This window comes from Myripristis murdjan, chromosome 12 (genome assembly GCF_902150065.1).
Source record: "Myripristis murdjan chromosome 12, fMyrMur1.1, whole genome shotgun sequence".
NCBI classification, from domain to species: domain Eukaryota; kingdom Metazoa; phylum Chordata; class Actinopteri; order Holocentriformes; family Holocentridae; genus Myripristis; species Myripristis murdjan.
In genome coordinates this window covers 16991182-17000744 of record NC_043991.1, presented here as the reverse complement: position 1 = coordinate 17000744, position 9563 = coordinate 16991182, and the positions used below count along the sequence as shown (strand labels likewise).

Sequence of the window (9563 nt, the reverse complement as noted above, 5' to 3'; positions counted from 1 at the left end):
CATTGCTCTGTACTGTGGAATTGATGAGTTTGCACTGCACTCGCGTGAACTACTAAGTTAAAGATGCTTGTGTGGCCGTATTCCTCACTGGATCATGATCCGTCCTAGATAAACTCATGGCAAGTAAGCATCAGCACGTTTCTTCAGTGAGACATCATCGTCTAAACACACCACTCCACACCTCCCTATCTGGGGGTGTCACTTCAACTTTGCAATGACTGTTAGCCTCCAAAATCTTACTTTAAGTGATAATGTAATATACCAGCACAAGAACTGTTTAGAGCAGATGTGCAGCGGGGTATGATACCACATAATGTGCCATTGAAAAGCTACCAACTGCCTGGATGAAGGGTAAATGCACAGTGTACAGTGCCACAACACTAGGTACTGTGTAAATGTGCTGTAAATGAGTCCACTGTTTTGTGTAGGTATTGTAAATGAGGCCTGTGTTCTCTTGCTAGTGAAAACGATAGATGGTCCAATGCTGATATTCCAACCAGCTCTGAAAATACCCTTTTTGTTGTTTGTTAATGAATACCTCAAGTATCATGTTTTCTACGTGTTTCGTGATTTGTGGTCTGCGTCCGTGCTGTTTCAACTGAGTTCTCTTAACATCTCGATGGACTATAGGTGTGGAAAAAAAAACGAACCGAGCAACTTTTCTCAGCTCAAAAAATGCGTCAAACTGTACAAAAAGCTGGATCCGTGGTTTTTGTTTGTGCCCTGTATAGCTTTGAAGTGTGTTGTTCTTTTTCTTTTTTTTGGAGGGGGGCAAAATGAAATTCATCCACTTTTAATTTCTAAAGACAAGGCAGAGTAGTAAAACCATGCGGAGAAGTCAATGCTGAGTATAAGGAACATTTTCTACGAATGTATCTCTATGTTTACGGGCAAATGGCCAATTGATACTAACAGCAAACCAAGCTATAGAGTAGGAGATATTTTAATGAGAGCCCCAATATTTCAAATTGGCACATGTATTTTTTAATATTTGAATGGATTTGTGAACAGCTCCTCTGTCTCATCTGGTGTCAGAAAAGAGATTTGTGTGCTACAAGACGATGTGTTGTATGGCAATGCCCTTATGACAGTCAAATCTGCCTTATCTCAAAGAGGCCGTTACAAAATGAGGAACTAACTGTGGATTTTTTTTTTCCTCTGAGCCACTCCACATGTGATCTTTAAATTGGCTGTATTGGGTCTGTACTTTTTTTTTGTATTTGTGGTTTTAATGTGCAGTGACTGGTTGTCGGTCTTAATCCCTGTTTCCGTTCCCCTGCTGTCCTTTTGTTACCGATATCCTTCCTATAGAAATACTTGAATTATTTTGAATTTATTTTTGTATCACTCCGGTGTGGTTATTTGAAAGAGAAAATTGGCAAAGCAGGTGTCGATGCCTTAATCTGTGTACTTCAAGTTGATTTTAAGACTTTTGCCTCTATGTTTTTATTGTTTTTATTGTGAATGACATTGAACATTGATAACTTTGTTTTGATAAATTATGTACCGAATCAGAAATAATAATAAAAAAAAAATGTCTTAGAGCTGTCGACTGCATTTGTGTTATCACTAGTAGAGGTTATGTAAGAAAAAATATAAAATATTCATAAAGAGTAAAATATGTCAGTTACTGCCATTATCTTAGTTGAGATGTTGTCGAACAAATCAGGTGGCACAGTGCAATTTAGTACCAAAAAATAAAAGAATGTCTCCACACTGTGGGACCATGCCTTTGGCGCTTAAGTATTATTTCCATACCGAGATTAAATTAATTTTGGTATTTTTCAGCCTGACTGCTGTTTGTGCCGCTGACAGGCTCGGATTGTTATTATCTGATAACATTATGGAAAGGAAGGATGGAATTCTCACTCAAGAGAATAAAAATTTTGAAAAATTACAGAGGACATGACCTCGGTGTCTTCCATGGTAGCTATAGCTCTGCTTGGGAGAGCATTTTTGAAAAGCTCCGTTTTTGGTGGACAAAACAGAAATAATGATGCATTTTCATATTTCTCTGGATGATTGTGGACATGGCCTGAATTAATACTGTCAACAGAGGTAGTATGTTTTTGAGTTGTCTGTCTCTCTGTATGTCCCATTCTCATCACTGTGACCTCACAAAACACATTTCTGGCCATATCTCAAGAATCCCTACACTAATTATGACAATGTTTCACACAAATCATAGTGTTCTGCAAAAACACCTTTCTTGCCGTTATTCAGCGCCACAACTCAGCATTTTCACTTTACTTCTTCTCCCTGGATAACAACGAGAACGAGGGAGCCTCCAGCTCCTCTGGTGGTCCACCACAAGCTCATTGGTTTTGCTGCTGATTGTTTGATGTGAGAGGGAAGAGCAGGTGAGGTGGGAGAATGAAGTGGTGAATGTCCTTTGAAGGCTGATGAAGTCTGGAGAGAGAGGATGAGCAGCCTGGTATGGCCACAAGGGGGTGACACCAACACACAAAACCACGGGCCAAAGCAACACCACTGATACAACCTCCAATTGTAGGCCTACTATGACTGCTGTTTGACCAAAGAAGAGATGGTTTTGCCACCTTCAGGTCATGGTGGCAAACACACAATTACACAATTTTTCAAAACTCTTTGTAAAACTGCCTGCACAAACATGTAGCCCTACACAACATGTAACTTATTGTTAAATGCAAAGATCAAAACACCATAGTCCACAACTGCTGTTTCTCTCCTAACAAAAACACAGTTTGTCAGTTATAACACAGTTTGTTTGTTTTACCATGACATTGAATACATTGTGATTGAAACTGCTGCCCACCCGATTTTGAACTTTTTTTTTTTAATGTAAGGTAAGAACTGTTTTGCTACTTGTATGAGGAGTTTTCAAAGTGAATTCAATATTGAGAATACTTGTAAAGAAGTGTACTGAATGTTAGGCTATGAACCAGATCCCCAGACATTGTTTTTGCTGTTTCATTTGACTTGGTGTAGATCTGGAACACTGTGCTCTTACGTAGCCAACCATAATATAGTCAAACAAAATCTCACTTTTTGAAAATTTGGTGGAGGTGATCACTTTTTTTTGTATATTAAACTGCAGTGATTCAACACTGAAGCCAGCATCTTGCTTTTCTTCCACCAAGAGGTCCACATGTGCAGGGAGCAGTCAGATGGTGTGCACCCTTGCACCTGCCTCCTCCAGGCGCTGACACCCTGATTAGGAGGAATCAGGTTTGTAAAAAGGGTTACACTGGGATCTCTTGTGGCTTTCTGCCAGCCACATGGGCAAACTGAAAACATGTCTCCTTCACTACTCCTCTAATAGCTAATATTAGCATGCTCTCACCACTCATTAACCTGGATTTGTCCCTGCCAAATGTACACTGTACAATCAGCCTGCCACAGACAATTCCTCTTTACAATGCTTTTGTATGCATAACCCAACCAACCAGTTGAACAGTCATTGCTGCCAAGGTCTGTTTCCCTAACAGCCTCATTGAGAGAGAGTTTGTCTTTCATGTGAAGCACATTGGATTGCATTGCTGTTGAAATGGGCTTTACAAATAAACTGGCCTTACCAGTAGTCGCACTGTCTCAGTCCTTCTCTAGTTGTAAGCTTCTCACCCACCAGCAATGTTGGAAGTAACTAATTACATGGAATTAGACAATAAAAACAGGTTAGTTTCTAATCAAACTGTTTGCCACTACAATGGGGTTGTATAAATATATTGGTAAAACGATGTGTAGACTATTATTCATTCTGGTGCTTTGCATTTTGTGGTCATGTCTTTTAGCAGATTTCCAGACAAAGTTGTTGGGACATGTCTCAGGGTGTGAAAGGTATGATGGCTTACCAGGAGGTGTGTCTGTCTAGACAAGCTCCATTCATTTGGCAGTATGCACTCAAATTTTGAGTTGTTTTGATTGGTTCTGTTTGAATTTGCCTAACAGGCAAATTTTTTGTTTTTTATTTAAAAAAAAAAAAAAAAGAAAAAAAAAACACATATGGCAAGGCAAGTTGGAGCTTATCCAACTAAGCTGTAGTGATAAATGTGTTAACTGCAAGTTGTTAAGCTCTTCCACTGTCCAACGGTTCAAATCTCCCTGACCTTGTGTATACCTACTCCTTATACACAACCTTTACCACTGTTGGTAAGTGCAGTCTCAGTTCAAGTGTCCTCCTATAGCCTTGATCACATCAGTCTCGTACTCAGAGTAAATAGTACCCTACATTTCTGAACTTTGTTAATAAAAGCAGAGAAGTTGTTTTATTTATATTGCCATTTTATTCAGATTTTGTTAACAAATGTGGTCCTGAACGGACGGTTCCAGAAGGTACAAAGACATTCAGTATCAACAGGGGAGTGGGGGCTCACTGGGATATGGTACTGATTGATATTTTAGACATAGGCAAACTAAGGATTAACAAGAATCATGATGTAAAGGTAAGCTCTGACAAGACAGTTAAGGGGTGTTTCAGGAGCTATTAATGCTATGTGAGGATGACTTTATTTAAAGCTGACCACAGTTAGCGATGAGAACCTTGGCTTTGGGGGGGCCATTGCTTGTGCCTTGCTTCTCTATTGCCCTGACAACATCGTCGCCCTCCACGACTTTGCCGAAGACCACATGCTTCCCGTTCAGCCTAGATGGGAGTAAGATGCAGTTACTACATTGCTACATGAGTCAAGCTGAGCCAACAACAGTGGAAAAAGGCAAATCTTTGCATGCATTACATGACACTCATTTGTAGAAGATATCAGTTTGAAAAGATACTCTTCACAGCTGCCATTTTAAAACACAGATATGACATTGATGAAGGCTCTGTTCTGAGCCAGGGTTGGCAGTGTGCATCGTAGTGCATCACAAAGGCTCTGACGCTTAAAATGCAATTGAGGTCATTTGCAACATCTTCATTTACCTGCTACTTTGTGTCAAAATGGCTGCTGTGAAAAGAGTCTATGGTGGGTAGTGACATGGATCCAGGTGCAGCAGAGCCAAATGAAACTCACCAATCAGTGTCAGCTGTGCAGATGAAGAACTGGGACCCGTTAGTGTTGGGACCTGCATTGGCCATGGACAGGGTACCAAAGCCTTTGTGTTTCAGCTGGAAGTTTTCGTCAGCAAACTTCTCTCCGTAAATCGATTTGCCTCCAGTTCCGTTGTGGTTGGTGAAGTCCCCGCCCTGAAACACGGAGATGTGGCTATGACTGTAGCAAAAGCACCCAAAAATACAGATTATTCAAACAATCAGTTCACATGCAAACAGAAAGGGGACCAATGCCTTGCCTTAACCATACCTGGCACATGAATTTAGGGATGATACGGTGAAACCCTGAGCCCTTGTAGCCAAACCCCTTCTCTCCAGTGCACAAAGCACGGAAATTTTCTGTAAAATAAGTATATTCTTTATTAGTACCAATATGTGAACAGCATGTAGAGTTTAGAAGGATGTAACAATAACTACTTAATGTACTTGATGTAGTTTTAATGAATCATTTTTACACAAGTAACTCTTACAGGGTAAGTTTTACACATGTTCTTAGTTTGATCATTTCACATTGATAAAATAAAAGACCTGTGATTCAGAAGAAGCAGTTGAAAAGACCACTGACTGCAGTGCTGCCTTTTTCCTTTAATCACTTCTGTTGCACTGACTGCACAGCTGCAGAGCGAGGTGTGTTTGTAAGCTCACTGTATGAAAACCAGCTCTCTATAGGCGAGTTTACGTCAGATTCATAGTGAGGTGTGCTGAAACTTGCAAAAGAATGTTGCCCGACAGGTTCCGAGGCTAGCAGATAGATAAAGCCTGCCACTTTACGCCAACAACACTACGACAGACGGTGTATGTTCCCATAGCAACGACTCTACTTCAGTGTTACTTCTGTAACACTACTCTAAAACCAGACGGCTGCCACCTGACAAGCCAAGTCACAGCAACACCAACCGGCTCAAATCCAGCTGCAACTTTCTAAAAACCCGATTCGTCTGGTTGCGAACTGAGACCAAAACAACCTGGAAACTATTTTTCAAACATTATTCATGGAATCGTTTTAGGTTTGTCTGTAGAGTACGACTGGCAAACTTATAACATCCAAGACACTGTTCCATAGAAAAATGGAAAAGCCTTTGTAACACGGCGAAGTATGATTTAAAAACCTGGCCGCTGACCAACGTGTTTCAGCTCCACGAGCGTTCATCAGGGTGCAGAGGGAATGACAGCAAGTACACGTCATTCTATTGCGACACCGATCAATAATAATGCCCCTCAGAAAAGACTGCTGTATCGAGAGCATAAAGCACAAAACAAGTTATGTCAATACAATAAACTTGAATGTATACACAACACAAATACATAAGAAAAATAAAGTGAAGAAAAAGGAATAAATTTGGTGCCCAATAAAAGGAGAAAGATTAAACAAAAAATGTTCAATAAAGTGGCAACTACTGTGCATGTATTAGGAATGCCCATGAGATACTGTATGCATCACAGAAAATCATGAAATAAAAATGAAAACCTGACCTAAAACCTGAACAAAACGAAGCCTCTATATTGGTCATTTACAAGAGGAATAAGATGCATTGGTGTAGCAAATGTTCCAGTGAGCCACTACATGTCCAATTCTGCAGAAACTATATACACACTAGGGAGGCACACAGGCCATTTTTCGTCAGCACCCACTTCAGTAAATGAGACAGTGTAACTAAACTATGAAGCATGAAAACAGGGATTCAGCATGCTACACTAATTTTCCTTGTTTCAAGTAAGATGCAGTTTGTGGGACAGTAGAGCATGCAGACACAACTGTAGTCACATTTGCTATACCTCAGTGTACATCAACCAGCTTTGGCAGTTTTAGAGTAACGTCTATGTTGAATGATGTTAAACATGGGCCATCAGTCTAGGAGTCTGGTTATTTTACATCCTCCACCATCCCATAGCTTACCTGCAGTTTTCGGGACCACATCAGCCTCGAGCTGTAATAAACAGAAGATTTCCATTTGAGAATAAGAAATTAAGTGGGGGAAAGAAGCAATTCAATGAAGCAAAACATCTCAGTCTCCACTCATAACTGTCCATAAGAAATCCCCAAAGCTGCTTGCTCTTGCAATAGTTATGACTGCACATGGCCATGCTTCAGTGCAAGACTTTAGCACAGCCAGGTTTCATCCTCTATGTACAGCCAAACCTGTCATTTGAAATAAGCAGTTTACCCCTACACTGACCAACATGAAGCCAACAGGTCATCTGATGTAACTGTAGAGTCACAACAGTCCCATTAGCTCATACAAGTAAAAAGTATTAAATAAATGATACCAAGTTTTGTGGGGGGGGAAATGACTGCATTAATGCTAAAAGCTAATAAACACCTTTAACTTCAGCAAAATCAGAAATCACTTGGTTGGGCATTTTACAAAGCATGTTAAAACAATTCCAAGCTCCCCTTTCCGAGCCTGCCTTGAGAGCGGGACTATGACTTTTTGATGGAAGGATTCTGGTTTTACAACTGGGAATGCGCCTAACTGCAAAGTGCAGTCCATTTCTATTATTCATCATTACAGGAAAGAGCAGCTGCGTTCACGTAGATGTAACACTAGTAGAGCTGGATGAGCAACAAAGACATTTTAACTGCGAAGGCAATGCTGTAGCCAATTAACAAAGTACATAAGAATATTTAAAACTGCAACATGCTGGGGCATTTTGCTGCGAGGTCAAGTACTTCCACTCAATTTAAGACGTGATGAGTGTATTTGTGACAGATAACTGACGTGCTTATAGGTGCGCCTGCAGGCACTAAAAAGGCGTGGCAGCAAGTGAACAAGATTGGTTTAAATGGTTTAGCTTTCATATCACGAATTTGAGAGAATGTGTGTCCATATTAAGGGAAAGCATTATGTAAGCAATTAAGAGCAAATGCCACTGAAGTGGAGGAGCCCCACACCAGGCGATGACATGACGTCATCTGAGGAGCTGCTCTCTGGGAGAAACCCGCAGGCTCCTCCTCCAGTGCACATGGTTGCCTAACCCTGGGTTAGGATTAGACAGCCTTTCTGGCGGCAAGCCCTGAAGGTAAACCTCCATGTGCCAGTTTAACAGAGCGATCACCTCAAGTAATAGTCTCGTTCACGTCCAATGTATTGCACAGAATATTCATTTGGGACAATTAGCTTCACCTTAACACGAGCACGAGGGGTTTCGATACAGCCTCCATCTGTGTGAGAATGCAAACGCCGGTAAATCCGTGTTTTTATCTGAGTTTCATTAAGGCTTGGACCCATTCTTGGCAGCTTTGTGCGTAATTACGCACGGCGCCCTTATTGGTGAGCAAGTATTCCGTCACCGATTCCTGCCACAACTATACATGATCCCGTTTAAGCAGCAATTAATTAGATTTTAAGAAAAGAAATACTGATTTCTTTGTGTAAAAAAAAAAAAGTTACAGCTCTGCATCGCAGTGAGAAAATCGAAGCTTTCCGGTGCACGTTTGATGTTTGTAGTGTTCAGGTTTGCTATGGCGCAGTGAGATAGGTGTTAAAATGAGCCTATTCCGAAGGGGCTCAATAAACCAGATTAACTGATATTAAGCCTGGATTACGCGTTTAGCTCGTTTCGTAAACCCCCGCCCCCCAGGTGTTAAGTTTTACTTAGAAATTACAGCTGCAGACTCTTGGCCCTCCGTGGCACACGATTCCCCGCCCCTGATCTACAGGGTTGGGCTACAAAATTGCGGACAGAAACCTTCCCACACTGAGGTGCCCGGGACTAGGTGATGTAAAAGGGCGGTCTGTGTGAGACTTTGTGCTGCGGATTCAAACCGCAGCGGCGTGGGCTCCAATCCGGCCCAGGCCTTTTCCTGCATGATAGCCCTTCTTCTCATTTCCTGTCTCTCTACTGCCACAATCAAATGAGAAAAAAAGCTAAACAAATGGAAAGGGAACAAGGAGCGGTGTTTATAACAAGAAAGCTGTAAACGGCTGATAAAAGTCCATCGAATGAAACCGCATCTATCCGGGTTAGCCTGGCCTACTAAGAACTGCGATACCTGCCAGTAACGACATCCAGCGTTCACCTCATTAAGACATGCAGCCTATATAACATGACTCACTGATGTGTTTCTTACCTCCATCACAATCCTGCCGGCATTGTTACCACCAATAGTGATATCAAAGAAAACTCTGGGTTTGCTCATCTTCTCTGATGTGTATCGCCGAAGCCACGACCAACACGCCTGGATCAACTGCACACAAACGCGTTGATGCGCAGCACCTGTGTATATAAGGCTCCGGAAGCCAATCGTAGTCTTTCTCTCCTGCTGAATTACCGGCCAATGGTAATTTAGGTGGGCGGAGTCAAGATTGACGTTTCTGCTCGACGAGCCGCCCGTTTAGTTCTTCACTGTAGCCCGCTCGGGCGGAGTAGTGGACGCACGCCTTTTGTCAGCGTTGTAAAATAAATGAAGTCTGTGTGCGCCCCGCGTGCCACCCGGTACACAAATCCAGCTATCCCCAAATAACCAGCCGAGCTGTGCGTCGAGGTTTTAACCCCATCTGATGCTTGCATGGAAATAAAATGCAGTATTGCTTTC

At 41.7% G+C, this 9563-nt stretch overlaps 1 protein-coding gene across 1 annotated transcript; it reads right to left on the bottom strand.

Moving 5' to 3' along the window:
• Window positions 1-4239: 4239 nt before the first annotated feature.
• Window positions 4240-9254, bottom strand: ppiab (peptidylprolyl isomerase Ab (cyclophilin A)). Its single transcript, XM_030065434.1, has 5 exons — window positions 9099-9254; window positions 6924-6954; window positions 5277-5365; window positions 4989-5161; window positions 4240-4621 (listed from the first exon to the last, which is right to left on the bottom strand). The coding sequence occupies exons 1-5, from the start codon at window positions 9165-9167 to the stop codon at window positions 4489-4491; spliced, it is 495 nt and encodes a 164-aa protein (XP_029921294.1). The 5' UTR covers window positions 9168-9254; the 3' UTR covers window positions 4240-4488.
• Window positions 9255-9563: the final 309 nt, after the last annotated feature.

What these genes read in the sequence shown, in the direction of transcription:
- ppiab (XM_030065434.1), bottom strand. Translation starts at nt 9,167, where the DNA reads ATGAGCAAACCCAGAGTTTTCTTTGATATCACTATTGGTGGTAACAAT. An exon ending in CCGGCAGGATTGTGATGGAG is followed by an intron (nt 6,955 to 9,098) that starts GTAAGAAACACA and finishes TGTTTATTACAG; the next exon opens with CTCGAGGCTGATGTGGTCCC. An exon ending in TGCACAGCTGACACTGATTG is followed by an intron (nt 4,622 to 4,988) that starts GTGAGTTTCATT and finishes ACTCCCATCTAG; the next exon opens with GCTGAACGGGAAGCATGTGG.